We start from the raw sequence: 17,812 nt of genomic DNA on the forward strand, positions 1-17,812 counted from the left end.
TGTGCCATTTCCCTTTTTCCTTGATCAGTCTCATCAGAGGCTTATTAGTTTTCCTTGTCTTTTCAGAAAATAGCCTCTTTTACCTGTTGATTCTTTGTAGTTTATTTTTGTTTTCTATTTCAGTAACTTATAATCTTTATGATTTCCTTTTTTTTAAAAGATTTTATTTTTATTTATTTAACAGAGATCACAAGTAGGCAGAGGCAGGCAGAGAAGCAGGCGGGGTGGGGGGGGAAGCAGGCTCCTTGCTGAGCAGAGAGCCCGATGTGGGACTCGATCCCAGGACCCTGGGATCATGACCTGAGCCGAAGGCAGAGGCTTTAACCCACTGAGCCACTCAGGCACCCCTATGATTTCCTTTCTTATTCTTTCTTTTTGCTTTGCTATTCTGTTTACTGACTTTTACAAATGGATACTTAGCTCATTAATCTTTAAATTAGTTTTAAGCCTTTTTTTCTTTCTCTAATATAAGCAGTTAGGCTGTATTCCTCTAAATACTACTTACATGCATCCTAGAAGATTTGGTGTGTTTTAATAACTCCGTTTAAAATCTTTTCTAATTTCCAGGATGATTTTATCTTTGACCCATGGGTTATTAAAAGCATGTTAGTCAAAAAAAAAAAAAAAAGTTAGTCAATTTCCAAACATACTGAGATTTGCTAGTAGTCTTCTGATTCATGTTGCTACCTTAATTGCATTGGGGCTTGAAAGTAATCTTCATAGTAACAGTCTTTTGAAATTTGTTAATAAGATTTGTTTTATGAGAGTATGGTATATGGTATATGTAGATTTTTGTAATGTTTTGTTAGCAAAGCATGTGTATTCTGCATATATTGCAGACACGGAATCTATGTAATTCAGTTAGATTAATCATCTTTTCAAACCTTCTTTATGCTGTTTTTTTTTTTTTTAAGATTTTATTTATTTATTTGACAGAGAGAAATCACAAGTAGGCAGAGAAACAGGCAGAGAGAGAGAGGGAAGCAGGCTCCCTGCTGAGCAGAGAGCCCAATGCGGAACTCGATCCCAGGACCCTGAGATCATGACCTGAGCCGAAGGCAGCGGCTAAACCCACTGAGCCACCCAGGCACCCCTATGCTGCTGTTTTTGATGACTTTGTCCTTTTGTTCATTTTTCTACAAACATACAAGATTTGTCTTTTTTCCCCCTCTTACTTCTGCCAGTTCTTTTTAACTGAGATATAGTTGATACATAACACATTAGTTTCAGGTGCACACTGTGATCCAATATATGATATATTGTGAAATGCCCAGTACGGTAATTTTAGTTAACCTCCTTAACCACACAGTGATTTTACAAATCCCATGCATATAATTTTTATATAAGAAAAGTATGTTAAAATACATAGACAGTTTCTGAACGTAATTTTAGTAATTTCAGTTTTCCTTCAGCATAATTACGCAATTGTGGAAGTACTTAGAAAACATAGAGGGAAAACTGGCCTAGTAATGTTACATTCCATCATAATATGCAGGAAGCCATTTCAGAAACATGGGAACTTGACTATAGAGAGCTTAGTATTTTCTCATATCCCAAGGCTTTTATTTTCATTCCTTGAGGTAAGCTGTATTGGGTAGAACTGAAAAGCTGTTATCGTTTAAGAAAAGAAGTGGTTTATGGTTCCTTTTCAGTAGATTTTTTAGCATAAGCAGTACAATTATATATTGATTGGGTTTTTTAATGTTGAAACATGCATCATAGGATATATTCTGCTTACTTTGTGTTTTGTTGTGGAAAGTGTATGTAGGGAAGCAGTTGAAAAGACAGACTCTCAGTCCCCACATAAAGGGCTATGTTGATAGGAGGTGCAATAAAGTTTAGGAAAGAAAGTGTCTAACCTTTTAAAATGTGACAGATCTGGATTTAAAGTCCAAATTCTAGGAATGCCACTTAAAAGCTGTTTGAATTTGGGTGAGTTACCCTCCTTGACATTGCTTTTTACTTTGTCCGCAAAGCAGTATACCTTCCAATAAGATTGTGGAAAGATTAATGACTGTGCTAAGTACCTAGTTAACTTAGTGCCTGATAAGTAGTAAGCACATAGTAAGTGTTAGATCTTATTATTGCTGTTTTCATTGACCAGTAATTATCAGTAAATTTTGTCTTAAGCAGTTCTCCTGTTCTCAAAGTAGGTTGTATCTTCCTTAGGTTTTACCTGGTGTCTAGTTCATTGCTTGGTACACAGTAGACCTCTGCTATTAGAGTGAATATTTTTAGTTATGTAAAATGGACCTATTCTGTAAAAAGGGGTTTTATATTCTGAAGTTTAAAAATTTTGTAACAAGGAAATTAATTATTAAAGGCAGTGGAATTTTGTTCCCTTTCTACTAGTGGCTCAAAAAATACTTTCAGTTTAATTTTAATCACCTTAGAATTTTCAACATGCATACTTTTCCAACATTATGTATTTTCAACATTATATATTTTTTTGGTCAGGAAAAGGCTCCAAATAGCTCTTCTAACTGTCCTTCATCTACACCAACTCCTGATGCTTCTAAGCCTCGGAGAACAAAGCTTGCCTTTGATGACAGGTGAGAGAAATGTTTTTTTTATGCATTGGAGAAATCATTCCAGTCAGCATATAAGAAACTGGTAAAAATTCCTGTCAGTGACCAGAAGAATTCATACTTGTGGTGTGCTCCATAGAACATTCAGATTTTAATTTGAAAGGCACTCTACTAGTCCAGGTAGAATTCCTTTTTAACTGAGCTCTATGACTCCTAGGGGATGCAAGTAAGGTGCCTTCAAGTAGAACCTGACTGCTGCTGGTACCCTGTTTAACGTGGAGGCTTTCTTAAATAAGTAGAGGAGTGTTGAGGTTTTTCATCCATTTTGTTAAAAGGTTATTTCTCTTACCCACACATTCCTTTTATTCCAAATCTTTCAAACAACTTGGGAAAATTAGCATTTAATAAATACTAAGGAGCTTGATCTCTATTTTCCTAAGTAGAAAGTTTGTCATGAGTTGGCCAACACAAATTATGCTCTTAACCCAATAAAAACATTTGTCAGAAAACCTGGAACTGAATGTTTAGTAATGGATCATTTTCTTTACTTGAAGACATGAAAACTGAGGGATGCTAGAGAGGAAAATGGACAAGTAATATCTTACGAAAACATTTACTGTTTTATTTACTATAAAAATTTACATTGCAGAAATTATTCAGCAGACCATTATTTACAAGAAGCAAAAAAGCTAAAGCACAATGCTGATGCATTGGTATGTAAACATTCTGACATTTATTTATTTAATCAAATTAACTTAAATTTTCATTTATTGTTTGTTCTCATAGTATATCAGTATATCTCTCATTACCCTTATTCTCCTTTCTTCAGTCTGATAGGTTTGAGAAAGCTGTATACTATCTTGATGCTGTGGTATCTTTCATTGAATGTGGGAATGCATTAGAGAAAAATGCTCAGGAATCCAAATCCCCATTCCCTATGTATTCAGAGACAGTGGAGCTCATCAAGTAAGTGGGAAAACTTGGCTGCTATATCATTGGCACTATTACTTCTTTGGCTCATCTAGGAAGGGGCTGATACAGCTGTATACAGTAAAGCTGTGAAGGATCTTAATCCTTTATTGTCCTGGGATAAGGAGAATTAGATATTTCAATGGGTATTTATGCCTTTGTTTAGGTTGGGTTCTAATGTTCTGAGGACTAAGGAAGTCCTAAGATCAAGGTGAAGTACTATGTTTTGTGTAATTTGTTTGTTGCTTTAACTCACAGATACACTATGAAGCTAAAGAATTACTTAGCCCCTGATGCTACAGCTGCAGATAAAAGGCTCACGGTACTTTGGTAAGTGTTGTGTTCCAGCCTCTGCTAGATGACAGGCTGTTCCCTAAGAAATTGTGCTGTTTATGCCCTTCTGAATGTTATCCTTGATTTGGTCTTTAAAGTAGAAAATAAGTCAAAATTCGTACTGACTTAGTTGGTTTTGGTTGTTGTCAGTCTCTGATCCATTGTACTCATGGCAAAAGCCTTGTTAGGGTAGGACTGATGGTGGAACTCCGCATGTCTCACATGGTCCCTTTTTCAGGCTCTTCTTTCAGTATCCTCTTCTCCTTATTCACATATCCTCTGCCTTTCCGTAGGGAGCAAATGTTTAGCTTATTAAGAATAACGAATGTGGCTTGTTGGCTTAGTCCCAGGGCGATATTATCAGATCGTTTTTTCAGAGTATTTACTTTACCTGGCACTGGCTTTAACAGCTAGGAATGTAGTTGTGGATAAACTGACAGGGTCTTTTTTTGTCACGGAGTCTAGTATCTAGTGTGAGGAGACACAAATTAATCAAATTGTCACACAAGTATATGCATTCAGCACTTTGAAAGAAAAGTATAACTATAATAGAGTATAGAGACACCTGGTCTTCAAATAGAGGGGATATATGCAAGGGCTGGATGGTGGAAAGAAACTGGCAACTATCAAGGAACTAAAGGAACTACACATAAAGACCAAGGAGAAATGAAAGTGACTGGAGAGGTGGGCAGTGGTGAATGTGCAAAGTGTTTGCAAGCCATTGTAAGGTTCCCATATGTTGCCTCAGATGCATAGTTGAGTTCCCTAATTTTTGTTGTTGAATTTCAGATATATATAATTTGATCTAGAGATTCTGCCCCTCAGTGATTTCTTTTTCTTTTTTTTTTTTTTAAAGATTTTATTTATTTATTTGACACAGAGAGAGAGAGAGAGAGAGATCACAAGTAGGCAGAGAGGAAGGGAAGCAGGCTCCCTGCTGAGCAGAGAGCACCATGTGGGGCTCGATCCCAGGACCCTGAGATCATGACCTGAGCCGAAGGCAGAGGCTTTAACCCACTGAGCCACCCAGGCGCCCCTCCTTAGTGATTTCTTTGAACGCATATGTTATAATGACATGTTGATGTCTTGTGGGTGAGGTTTTGATTTTTGATGGTCAACAAATAGGAGACTAGTCCTAAGGCTCTTCCCCTCCTTTTGGTATGTACCATAATCAGAACACGGCTTCCAGTTTTGCCTGAGAATTAGTGTCATTGACCTTATGCCGTGGTCTGTTCACATGAGACACTCCTCTGTTCTTGGACAATACAGAAGTTGTCTATGCATATGTGGTCAGAGTCCACTGTGCTGGTAAATAAGTTACCCTTTTCCATTGGCTAGCCTGCGATGCCAGTCTTTGCTGTACCTGAGGCTGTTCAAACTGAAGAAGGAAAATGCTCTGAAGTACTCAAAGACACTGACGGAGCACTTGAAGGTAAGTGTTGAAACAAGGAAGGTGCCTGTCCTAGGGGACAAGATTTGTTGGTGAACTTGTAAATAGGTTTGAAACTTCTTGGAAAGTTATTAAATGTACATATATCTGATTGTAGAATCTTTGTAACCATACGCAGTAGCTCTTCCTAATATTTCTTTTTCTTTTTTTTAAGATTTTATTTATTTATTTGTCAGAGAGAGAGAGCATGCGAGCACAGGCAAACAGAGTGGCAGGCAGAGACAGAGAGAGAAGCAGGCTCCCTGCTGAGCAAGGAGCCAGATGTGGGACTGAATCCCAGGACGCTGGGATCATGACCTGAGCTGAAGGCAGCCGCTCAACCAACTGAGCCACCCAGGCATCCCTCTTCCTAGTATTTCAATGGATGGAGCCTCTTTCTGTCATGAGACCTAGTTTCTAATTAGCAGATGGCCTTCTGTTTTCACTACCATGCTTCCTCAGACTGTTCAGTTAGTTTCCTAAAATGTCTATGTGTTTTCCTCACACCCCCACATCAGTCTTCTTAAAATCCTGCCCTGGTTCTGAGTTCAGACTCTTCAGTAGCTTACTGTTGCTTGCCAGGTCAGGTCTGAGCTTCTTTTTTTTTTTTTTTTTTTTTTTAAAGATTTATTTATTTATTTATTTGACAGAGAGAGATCACAAGTAGGCAGAGAGGCAGGAAGAGAGGCAGGCAGAGAGAGAGGAGGAAGCAGGCCCCCTGCCGAGCAGAGAGCCCGATGTGGGACTCGATCCCAGGACCCTGAGATCATGACCCGAGCTGAAGGCAGCGGCTTAACTCACTGAGCCACCCAGGCGCCCCCAGGTCTGAGCTTCTTACCCAGACCTCAAGTCGTTGAGGTCTCTTTCTCCTGTTCCTTACCTAAACCTCTGCTCCCAGGAAACTATGGGTCACATCCATCCACAGCCTTTGCACAAAGTATGACTCACCTCTTCTCTGTCTGTTACTCATTCTCTGTCTTCCAGAACCCCTAGCTCTCACCTAAATAAGGTCTTCCTGTTGCACATTTACACACACACACACATTTTCTTGCTCTCATGCTTATATTTTGGGTTCTTAAATTTGTAAAGCATCTTAAGGAGTAATTCTGGCTCAGTGTGCTCTTGAATATATTTAATACTTCAGAAGTAGTATTTTTTTAATTATGTACATCTTATTTTTTCCACAGAATTCTTATAATAATTCTCAAGCACCATCACCTGGCTTGGGAAGGTAGGTAAATTTTAGTCTATAAAATATTTTTTGTGACAAAATGATTTATTTTTATGTAAAAGCAGGATGGGTAGGGCCCAGTTTCTAGAAATGAAAAGATGACAATTAAAAAAAATTAAAACCATCTCTAATAAAGTATTTTTTAAAGTCTTCATTTTTCCTCTTTATTTTTTACTAAGTTGAAAATAACAATGAGCACAGGAGTAGGCAGGGGACATTTCACCTGTAGAAAACTGAGTTTTTTGACAGCACCTCAGTCCTTCTCAGAGTTTAATTTATTCAACTAGGGGTTTTTATCATTGAGTTTATCTTTATTTTACTCAGGTCTTGATACTGACAGAAATTAGTAACAGTGGCATGATTGTGGTTTCTCCTCCATCCCAGATCATCCCCCAAAAGGAGGACAATTACCATGACAGCTTTTGTTTTGTAATTTTTTTCTGTTCAGTTATTTTTATGTTAAGTGACTTTGTCTTTGCTCTTGTGTATTTTCTGAACCAAATTTATAGTGCTGAAAGAGAAGATAAAAAAAATATTCACAACAAATCGCTTTTGTTCCCCCAACTTTTGTTTCATTTTCTTTTTTTTATGGTCTTGGGCACTTCCACAAATTTTAGTACTGCTGAAATGAACTTCCCTGATTTCAACATGTGTTTCCTAAGAAATATTTAATGGACAGGAAGACTGAGATAAGGGCAGGTGAATGAAAAAGCTGAACCTCTTTGTCAGCTTTGAATAACTTGGTTAAACTAGGAAAGTACCAGAAATAATGGAGTTCAAAATAAGACATCCCTATCTACTACCACAGTTTTCTTGTGTTAAAATGCAAATTCCTCCCAACTTTCTACAAAACAACTTGAAAAGTACCCAGTTACTTGCCAGAATAGATGGAAAGTGTGTCCATCTGAGAGTGAGGTGAACTGCTGCTCTCAAGGTGTGTGACTTCCTCAGTTCTTTGCTGTCTTTTGCTCTGTTGCCATTCATTGAAACAGAGGGTCCAGATACAATGATTCACCATGGGCTTTAGTGAGCTAAATACTTAGAAGAGATTGTACTGTGCGGGCTCTTCTAGTTTAAAAAGTCTTTATATTTTAATTTTTAAAGACTTTTTTAAACTAGAAGAGCCCGCACAGAAGTACAGTCTCTTCTAAGTATTTATGAAGAGCCAGTAGAACATGGGTTTTGTCATGTTCACCACATTCGCATGAATAAGTTTCCTGTTTCTCTCTGTGTAGCAAAGCTGTTGGGATGCCTTCCCCTGTTTCTCCAAAGCTGTCGCCCGGCAATTCCGGAAATTACTCTTCTGGGGCCAGTAGTGCTACAGCAAGTGGTTCTTCAGTGACCATTCCACAGAGGATCCACCAGATGGCAGCCAGCTATGTTCAAGTTACGTCCAACTTCCTCTATGCCACTGAAATTTGGGACCAAGCTGAGCAGCTTTCCAAAGAGCAAAAAGGTAGGAAGTTCTCTAGAGAAACTTTGAAGGATGAAATTGTTGGAAGAGCTTTTATGATCTAATTAAGTGTCTGATCTGCATTTAGTTTATTAGGTAGTCTAGAGTTGACAGTAAAGTATTTCCTAATCACCATTGCTTACCAGTCATACAGAATGTATGGAGTTTGGTCAGAAATGCCTCTCACTGTACCAGTGATGCACACAAAACTAAAAACAGCTTTTGCTCTAGGACATATATGCCTTTGTTCTCGGCACATTAAGTGCAGCTTCAATTATAAAAATAATAAAATACCTGTTCTGTTTTAGGGTGGTTAACAGCCCTTGGCTTAGGCATAAAATTACATGCAGACATCTTGTACATATGAGATTTTTTTTTTTTTTAAAGATTTTATTTATTTATTTGACAGAGAGAGAGATCACAAATAGGCAGAGAGACAGACAGAGAGAGAGATGAGGAGAAGCAGGCTCCCTGCTGAGCAGAGAGCCCCATGCGGGACTCGATCCCAGGCCCCTGGGATCATGACCTGAGCCGAAGGTAGAGGCTTAACCCACTGAGCCACCCAGGCACCCCATGAGATGTTTAATATATAAGAAATCACATTCAGGGGCACCTGGCTGGCTCAGTTGCAGGAGCATTTGACTCTTGGTCTTGGGGTCATGAGTTTGAGTCCCATGCTGGGTGTAGAGATTACTTAAAAAAAAAAATCATGCTGGAATATTGGAAAACTTGTGTGATAAAGGAGACAACAAAATATATCAGTTTCTAGCATTCTTAAATATTAGGTTATATGACGCTTTTGTACCTTAAGTTTGTTATCTCCCAAAATAAGAATTGATAATTATAAAGTATTTAAAGGTCCCAGAGAAGAATCACTATATTGTACACTGAAATAAATGTAACAACATGTTACCTATACTGGATTTTATTTTATTTATTTTTTTAAAGAGCGTGCACGCATGTGAAGCGTCTTGGGGAGGCAGAAGGAGAAAGAGAATTCCAGGCAGGCTCTACACCCAGTGCGGAGCCCCAAGTAGGGCTTAAACTCATGACCTGGGCCAAAAATCAAAAGTCAGACACTTGACCGTCTGACTCACCAGGGCGCCCCAACTATACTAGATTTTATTTTATTATTATTTTTAAGATTTTATTTATCTGTTAGAGAAAAGCAGTGAGAAAGGGAATATAGGCACAGAGAGTTGGGGGGTGGGGAGAAGCAGGCTTCCCTCTGAGCAGGAAGCCCGATGTGGGGCTCCATCCCTGGACCCTGGGATCATGACATGAGCCAAAGGCAGATGCTTAACTGACTGAGCCACCCAGGCGCCCCTATATTGGATTTTAAATTTAAAAATAAGTAAATAAAGGATCCTAGGCAAAAGTACTATATAAACACCATCTTATTTTCATAGTTGTTATTTGCGAATATATGTGTGTGTGGCAGCTGTTCAGATAGACCCTTTGTAGAGAAACACTGCACTGGTCAATCAAGTCTCCTTTTTTCATAGAGTGTATTTAAATATGTGTAATATAAATAGGTAATGAGATGAAGATGAAGATTCTTACCCCTAAGGAATGATAATGGTGGGAGAAACGTAGAAGAGGAACCTCAGCATCTAACATAAAATTGTGTCCCTGAAAACCTGATTCTTTCCTAAAATTTTAAATATTGTCACTATTGCTCAGGAAAGGTTACAAAAGCAGGAATTCTTACTAAATCACTCCTGCTTTACTTTCCATTTTTCTTCCCTATGCCTGTTTTCTAGCCTTGTTTTTTTTTTGTCCTTTCATTCTCTTTGTCCTTTCACTTTTACTTTTTGTGTGGTACTTTTCAAATGTTGACTAAAGGGAAGATAATGGCACAATGATCCCTGAGCATCTTCCATTCAACACATTTTCCTAATTTTGTTTCACCTCACCCTCTCTCTGAATCATACTTTTCTTGCCCTGCTGGAGTATTTAAAGCATTTCCCCTGAACATACTTAGGTGTATGCATCGTTGGGTGATACGGATTTTTCAAGGACATGATCGTCATGCCTTTTTTTTTTTTTTCTTTTTTAAGATTTTATTTATTTATTTGACAAAGATCACAAGTAGGCAGAGAGGGGGTGAGGAAGCAGACTCCCTGCTGAGCAGAGAGCCTGATGTGGGGCTCTATCCCAGGACTCTGGGATCATGACCTGAGCCAAAGGCAGAGGCTTTAACCCACTGAGCCACCCAGGCTCCCAATCGTCGTGCCTTTAACACAGCCACCAAAATTAACAGAAATTCCTTTCTGTCACCCAATACCTAGTCTGTCCTCCAATTTTCCTGTTACTGCAAATATGTCTTTTTTTTTCTTCTTTACTGTTTGTTTTTAACAGGGTCCAAACATTCCTTCAGCAGTGCCCAAAGTCTGTCTCCTTCTACTAGGTTTTGGTGTTTGGGGGAATGGGGCACTGTGCCATTTTTGTTGAGGAGGAAATGAGTCCTATTATGGATTTGACTGATTGCTTCCTCTTGGTATCATTTAGCTTGCTACTCTGTCCCCCTTATTTCCTTCATACTGATAGTTATATTTTTGAGACTCAATTAGATTCAGGTTTTTAACATTTCGTAGGTGCTGCTCTAGATCTCCTATTATTGATATTATTGAGGCATTTAATTAATGGTTGTCTCTTGTTTAGTGATACTTGGATTTGGCCATTGACACAATCCAGGTGGTTTCAGCCTGACCCAGTTTGATGTAAGATTCCGTATTAAACTTTAACTTAGGTTATTACTTACATCCATTATTGCACTAGGAAATAGGAATTTTCAGGGCACCTGGGTGGCTCAGTCGATGAAGTGTTTGGGTCTCAATCTCAGCTCAGGACATGATCTCAGGGTCATGAGTCCAGGTCCCACATTGGATCCTACTTTAAAAACAAACAAACAAACAAAAAAAGGAAACAGGAATGTTCTATTCTGTTACTGCACCTGAATTTATTATCTGGAATTCTATAAAGACCCTTTTCTCCTCCGCTTTGATTGCTTCTATTTGAGTAGGCCCAGGTGTTTATCATGAGAATGATCCCTTTTTCTCTGCATGTATAAAAACTCTCCTTTCTGAGTCCTACATCCCTCTCTTTTCTCCCAAAATTGCATCGGGATCAAATGTTAGGACACTGTCCTTCCTTCCTCCTTTCTGCACCCACGTCACATGCAGATCAGCCTTTATTTGGTCACACAGGAAGAATCCTTTCATTTCCATCCTTTGCATTTTTAAACATTACTGTCGAAAACATGGGATAATTTATCAGTGTTACATGGCATATGATTACAGCAAAAAGTTTGTCATAAATGTCTAATCTTACGGAGAACCGTTCTAAGAACTTTTTGTATCACTTGCTTCTTACACAAAAGCAGTACATACAGACTGTTTCCAGTAATACTACAATGTAGTACATTGTCTCCATTTTAGTAATGTGTACTCCATATTAGCAATCGATAGTTTCCATCAGTGGAATTCTGCTTTTATGTATAACACTCAATTCCTAACTATACAGTCTGTTTGAAAAGTTTCATGACCCAGGCAAAATACTAGAACTTGAAAGGCAGACTGTGGGTTGGTTTGTTCTAAAACATGGGTGGTCATCATTGTAGTGCAGGAGGGAGTGTTTTTTTTTTTACTTCATTTGACTACCATTTTAGAATCTAGCCTAAAACTTTTAAAGCAGCATTTCAAGAGACTGTGTACATCATTTAATGACTGTTTTTGGTTTTCTAGAATTCTTTGCTGAACTGGATAAAGCAATGGGCCCTCTCATCTTTAATGCGAGCATCATGACAGACCTCGTTCGATACACCCGCCAGGGACTGCACTGGCTTCGCCAGGATGCCAAGCTAATATCTTGAACTGAACACATTCTCGTTGCCTCTGATTTTCTCCACAACACTGTGTCACATCACAAAGGAAAACTGCCATAACATACCACCTAGTCGACACTAAGAATGAGGAATGGTTTTCTCCTCCCTGGTTCATGTGTTGTTGTTATTTATAACCCAAAGCCACGATGTCAGTTGACCCCTTTAATATTCCCAATATGAAAAGTTACTTAAATGTTTTTAAATCTGCAGCACATTGATAAGATGGTGTCAGTGATCTGTAATAAGCTTGAAATTCCAGTTGCAATTCATAACTAATCAATTGAAATTCTATTTATTTTATTTTTTTAAGTTCCCAGACTGGGGCTAGTATAAAACTTAGTTATTTCTGCCTATAAATTTACTTTGTTGAACATTAAGTGTAAATTTAAGGTAGGCATTTTTTATTTATATACTTAGGGAGCTTTGTTACCTAATGTCTTTTTGTGGTAGCTCTTCTAAGAGTAAGAGTTGGTTGATCTAAAATATGGACATGTTCTTTCCGTACCTACTACCTGATATTATTTTAAATCTTAACTACAGTTTTATTGCAGAATTTATGCTTAGTATTAAGGATATTCTACACATGAAAAATCATTTAAATATGAGAAGATGGCATTCTACAGATAGAAAATGAAATGCGTCTGAGTTGATATGCATTATGTCAAGAACTGTGAATGTGTTAATAACACTATAGCAATCACAAGGTGACTATAGGTTGCATTTAATGCATTACAAAAGAGGGCAGGCAAACTTTGTAGGAGAAGGATATCATGTCAAGGGTTTCATAAAAGGACAATCTTGAACTTCATGGATTGTATTAAAACCGTGTGTTCTTTTTTATTGCTAATAATTTGACAGTTAATTGAAAAAGAGTAAGTTACTATGGAACAAAGGATGACTCCCCCTCCTAAGGGTTGCCGCTTACGTCTCTTTCAGTGATGATGTTTGAAGGGTTGACTCTCTCTTCAGAATTCTTATTTGTAAACTGTTTTTTGCCACACTAGATCATGATGCTCTTATGGGAGCATGCAGTGACTGATGCAGGAGTGGGCTGGAGCTTTGCTGCGCGTGCTTTTGCTACACAATTTAAGGTATAATGCCCGGGCTAGAGATGACGTTCTCCTTTTAAACTTGTCTTGTACTGACTCCCTTTGTATTATGAAGGCCCTCACCTATGATTTATATTTCTGATGGGATGAGAAAATTGACACTAGAAAAGTTCCTAATTTGGTTCAGTGTTAGCTCTCTTGGGAAGGGGAGGGGAGCCAGGGTAGCGCTTAAGCCAGCTCTGTAAGAGTTGTATATCAGAGTACCTTTCCCTGTAAGGTGCATATTGGAGTCAAAGGTGAGAAATGTGCCCTCTGTCATGCCCTTGTCATGTGCCCCTATCATGTCTGGTGTGCCTTAAATCTTACCTTTGAATGAAAACTCTATGGATTGTTTACAGATATTTTACACTAGGACCAGATCACCCAGTATGGTTGGTCTTTGGCAGTAGTAATGTTCAGTACTCTTTCTTTTTTAATCTTCCTTTAGGGTCACATAAAGATGAATTAGTTTAGAAAAGCTAATGCTTTGGTACATGACTTAGTCTAATTGGGTAATGGCTGCTCCAAAAAAATTGTTTGTCTTTCTCCCTATTCCAAAAATGAATTCATCCAATCAGAAAAGAAGATTGCCCTGCTGTTTATAGATGATTGCTAAGGTTTGAAGTGGGAAAGAAAGGATAGAATATCTCCCAAGCCAGTGGTGCAGTGAATCCTCTGTATATGAGTCATTTTTACATTTATTTCTGAAGCTAATGAACTTTCGTTGTCCTGTAGCTTCATATTTACAGAACTTTTTAACTGCCCTGTATCTCAGGTGATTTTTGCATGTCGTTAGGGATTAGAATCCAGAAATTATGCCGAAATTAATATTTTTCTCTTGGAGACATTGCCTCTGAAATCTTGCTCTAACTTATTAGTATGTTTTAGGAACAGTTTTCCTTAAGAGGACAACTTCTCAGTGATTAGGGTAGTTATTCGATGAGAGACTGGACCCTGTTGATCAAGTAGCTGTATGTCCTGTCCTCTGATTGCTCTTACTCTGATTCCTTACTTTGCAGTGATGTCTTAGAAGTGGATAAGCTTTCAGCCACAGCAGCCAGCAGGGCACCTCTGAGTTCCAGTGTATTCTAATCTCTTGTGTGTCCTGAAAGGCAGCAGGAGTGTTTCTGGGGTCACACTGATAATTTTGTTAAAAACTAGTTTCCTGCATGTTTTATGGTGCTGTTCTAAGTTAATTCTCTCTCTGGAACTGTGTTAATTCTTTGGGAATGAATTTTTCAAGCTTTTCATTGAGGAGGGATTTTCCCACCAGGTGGTAATGGACAGTGGATCAGAATCCTGTCCTAAATAATTGAATTTTCAATGTCTTAGTCTATGGAAGCACCACTCCCTTTCCTCTGTGTCCATCTCCTCAAAAGTTTTCTGTGTCTTCATCTGCTCCAGTGCATACTTTGGACTCCCTTTGTAGGCCACCATTCCTCCTTCCTCAATAGGTGTCTTCGCTGTTCTCTGACCATTTAAAACTGAATTTGACAAGTGGCTAAAAACTTACTTCATCTGAGACTTGTACTTAATATATAGTTAATTATAGAAATAGCAGCTATTTAAAAAATCACTCTGTTGACTGCTTTTTAAGACCACACTTGTATGCCAGGAGGCAGCAGCCTGCGCCCCCGGACTCTTCACGGGCAGCCAGTGAACAGTGGATGAAGTCATGTGGTAATATTGCCCAGTCTGGGCTGGGCTGTGGGGAGCACTCCCCTCCAGGTGATCCACCCGCCACAGTCCAGCCTGGGTCCAGTCTTGCTGGGAGTGTTCAGCCTGTTTCTTGCCTCAGTGCCACCTTTTCCTGGGCAAGTAGCCAAGAACTAACTTTAAAAGCGATGAGTACTCCAGATAAATCTTTAGCTATAGTTGCTGAAGAGTGGAGAAGGTTGACCATCTCCTGATTTAATTCTACAGTGAAAAGGTGGTGTAGAGTAATGTGTGCATGTGCCCAACATGCCTGTGCTCTGGCTAGCTCTCCCACTGGCGGGTCCATAGGCATCTGGGCCGCACTTTGCATTCACTTGTGGCTTTATTAGATTCACTGTTGTTGTTGTTGTTGTTGTTGTTTTTAATTGTTGTTCGTTTCTTTTTATTAAAGAAAGGTTAATCAGCTAAATCAGACAAGCATCATTTTGTATTTAATGACAGAAACTTTGGGAACTTACTTCATTGAGAGAGCTTGCATTGTGAAGCAAGAGCCTACAGAAGGCACCTGTTCTAAATGAAAGTTCTGGTTCTGGAGGCTGGCAGCACCCTGGAGTTTCAGAGCAGCCAGTGGTCGCTCCAGTCAGTGATGCCTGATTGTGTAGAGGAGAGGTACACTGTGCACTCTTCTAGGTGTGAGGGTATGCAGCTTTGGATTTTAAAATTATGTACACATACACACTTTATATATATGTATGTATGTATGAAAACATGAAATTAGTTTGTCAACAATGTGTGTGTTTAGTATTTTAGCTTAGTGCAACTATTTCCATATTATTTATTAAATTGATCTAAGACACTTTCTTGTTGACACCTTGAATATTAATGTTCAGGGGTGCAATGTGTATTCCTTTTAGATTGTTAAAGCTTAATTACTATGATTTGTAGTAAATTAACTTTTAAAATATATTTGAGCCCTTCTGTAGTATAATAGGGCTCTTACAGGGTGGGAAGGATTTTAATTTTCCAGTTGCTAATTGAATAAAATGGCCTCATTATGTATTTTCAATTTTAGGAGTTTGCCTCTGGGTCCCAGGAACATCTAAGGGAATGACAGTTTTAGGCAGATTGTGATGATTTTTTTCTTTAAGTAAGTTGGGAAGCAAAGCATTTCACATCCATGTAGACTCCTATCACCCATATTTCCTAATTATGTGGAGCACAGATTTCATTTTGATTTTACATATTAATGTGTTGAGAGAGGCAGACATTTTTCCAGAAACAAATAACACTGTACTTCTAAGGTTGCTGTTCAGTAAAATAAAGAGAAAATTGTCAAATGATTTGGAATATGTAGAGGAAGAGGCCAAGTTGGTCATGTCTTTTGCATGCTTATCTTTCACATACTCCGTGATGGAGAAATTCAGTTTAGACTTATAGACCTTAGAATCAAGCTGGCAAGTGACCAGAAGTAAGTTACTACTGGTAGGTAAAGCACATGCTGATTCTCTTCATTTGAACCGCATGGTTAGTTAAAAAGTCACTTTCTCTAGAAAAGCAATGGAAAAATCTTTCCACCTCTTCTTTTTGATGGAATCTGGTCACAGAATAAGGCATTATAGTTAAGTCTAAACTGAGTCTTCTCGATGTTTAAGTATCCTGAAATAGCAGCCTAAAAGCAATCATTGTGTAATGAAGTTGACTTAGGAATGTCAGCATTGACCTCTCTGTGCCACCATTGCTCAGCTAAGCATAAATTGCCATCCTTAAAAAAAGAAACAAAAAAGCTCTCTAAATGTGCACAGGGAAGAAAAGCTCCCACCCAGAAATTCTAGTAATCTGCAGTTTTGACCTGTTACCGCTTACACGTGGGGTTTCTTTTCAGCTTTTAACCACTGGAATTTTCTACCTGCTATGTTTTCCTCCCTGGAAAATATGTTTGGAAATGCTGCCTTTCACATCTCTGCCATGGTTATCCATACTGTTGAGTTTGTTGTTGCTGTTCAAGAAGTGTCCCCATTTTATAACTTTATGCACACACCTGGCAAATCATTGACATGAGCATTCAACAGTACTGGGGTTGGGGTGAAGCGAGATGGGGCTCGCCACCAGAGCTGGCCCAATTGGCAATGCCTGAAAAGGCACTACTTTGGAGGACCAGATGTGAGGTTGGTTAGCACGGTTATGAAAATTTCTATCTAGCCTCCGTTTTGAATGGTTTTACGAAATTTTGTATATGGAGGATGGAAATGCTTATATATTTATTGAATCCTTTTATCTTATTTGAAATTAAAATGATTTGGTGAATAATGGTTTGATATTTGGGGAGGGTTTTGGAGGGGAAGTAATGCCGCTGATAAATTAAAAGCCTTGTTGATTTTGCAGAAAGGTACTGTTAGTGTCTGGTAGGATGCCTTTGTTTTTTACATGATCCAAATCTTTGTTTTACATTTCTTTTATCCAAAATATTTAGGCATCTGACATTTTCAACCAAAATTTCAATTATATACTGTGATTTTTATTTGTTGCAATACATTAAAATTTCAGAGGTACTTTGGGGCTCAAAAGCTAGGATTTCTAAGTATGTGCATTTCACATAATAAAGCTGTTAATGGTGAGCAAAGTATTATATACTAACTAGATTTTTCCACATCTGTATAGTATATTATATGTATTTTGTGGTATTGAGATTATAGAAAGTTTAGAGTGTCAAACATGCGTTTAATGTGTATTTTTAAACAAATTTATGGCAATTAAAATATTTGGAGACAAGGGTATCACATTTCAATTTGTAAAGATCTTTTTAACTCTACTGTGTCATTAAGATGCTTTGTATAATGCCAAACCATAGCTGGAGAAACTAAGTTTAATAAATATCAAATAGATTTTCTGTATTAAAGTTTATAAACACTGTGCTCTTTAAACTTCTTCAACTCTTACTTTGCTTTTTCAATGTAATTTCTGTTTTGTATCTTAGTGTCCACTGCTACTCTGCCTGAAAAATCTGGACCCCCAGTCCAGCTCTCATTTCCTGATTACAGAAATTCTGAACTTGATGGCCATGCATCCTTTTGCATAGATCACAGTTTGCCCTGCTCCAGCAGAAATCCAAAAAAGTCTTTTCTGCTGTTCTTGGGGGCGTGGGTTTTTATTGTTTTATTAAACTAGATTCTTATTCCAGTTCTTCCTTCAGTTAAGTCCTAGACAAATGTGGGCACATCATCAGGTCACAAATGCCAGTC

General features: G+C 38.2%; 1 protein-coding gene across 3 annotated transcripts in view; it reads left to right on the forward strand.

Annotated features, from left to right (window-relative positions):
• Positions 1-17,464, forward strand: part of AFF4 (AF4/FMR2 family member 4) — a 96,254-nt gene extending 78,790 nt beyond the window's left edge. For all 3 annotated transcript variants that reach the window (XM_045075510.1, XM_045075512.1, XM_045075511.1), the window contains 8 exons: positions 2,458-2,552; positions 3,178-3,241; positions 3,358-3,494; positions 3,756-3,827; positions 5,169-5,262; positions 6,447-6,490; positions 7,726-7,946; positions 11,690-17,464. In XM_045075510.1, coding sequence (XP_044931445.1) covers positions 2,458-2,552; positions 3,178-3,241; positions 3,358-3,494; positions 3,756-3,827; positions 5,169-5,262; positions 6,447-6,490; positions 7,726-7,946; positions 11,690-11,817 — 855 coding nt within the window. In that variant the 3' untranslated portion in view covers positions 11,818-17,464. The remainder of the gene's footprint in view (positions 1-2,457; positions 2,553-3,177; positions 3,242-3,357; positions 3,495-3,755; positions 3,828-5,168; positions 5,263-6,446; positions 6,491-7,725; positions 7,947-11,689) is intronic.
• The last annotated feature ends 348 nt before the right edge of the window (positions 17,465-17,812 follow it).

This window comes from Mustela putorius, unplaced genomic scaffold (assembly GCF_011764305.1).
Source record: "Mustela putorius furo isolate JIRA1106 unplaced genomic scaffold, ASM1176430v1.1 tig00000145_pilon_pilon_pilon, whole genome shotgun sequence".
Lineage (NCBI taxonomy): Eukaryota > Metazoa > Chordata > Mammalia > Carnivora > Mustelidae > Mustela > Mustela putorius.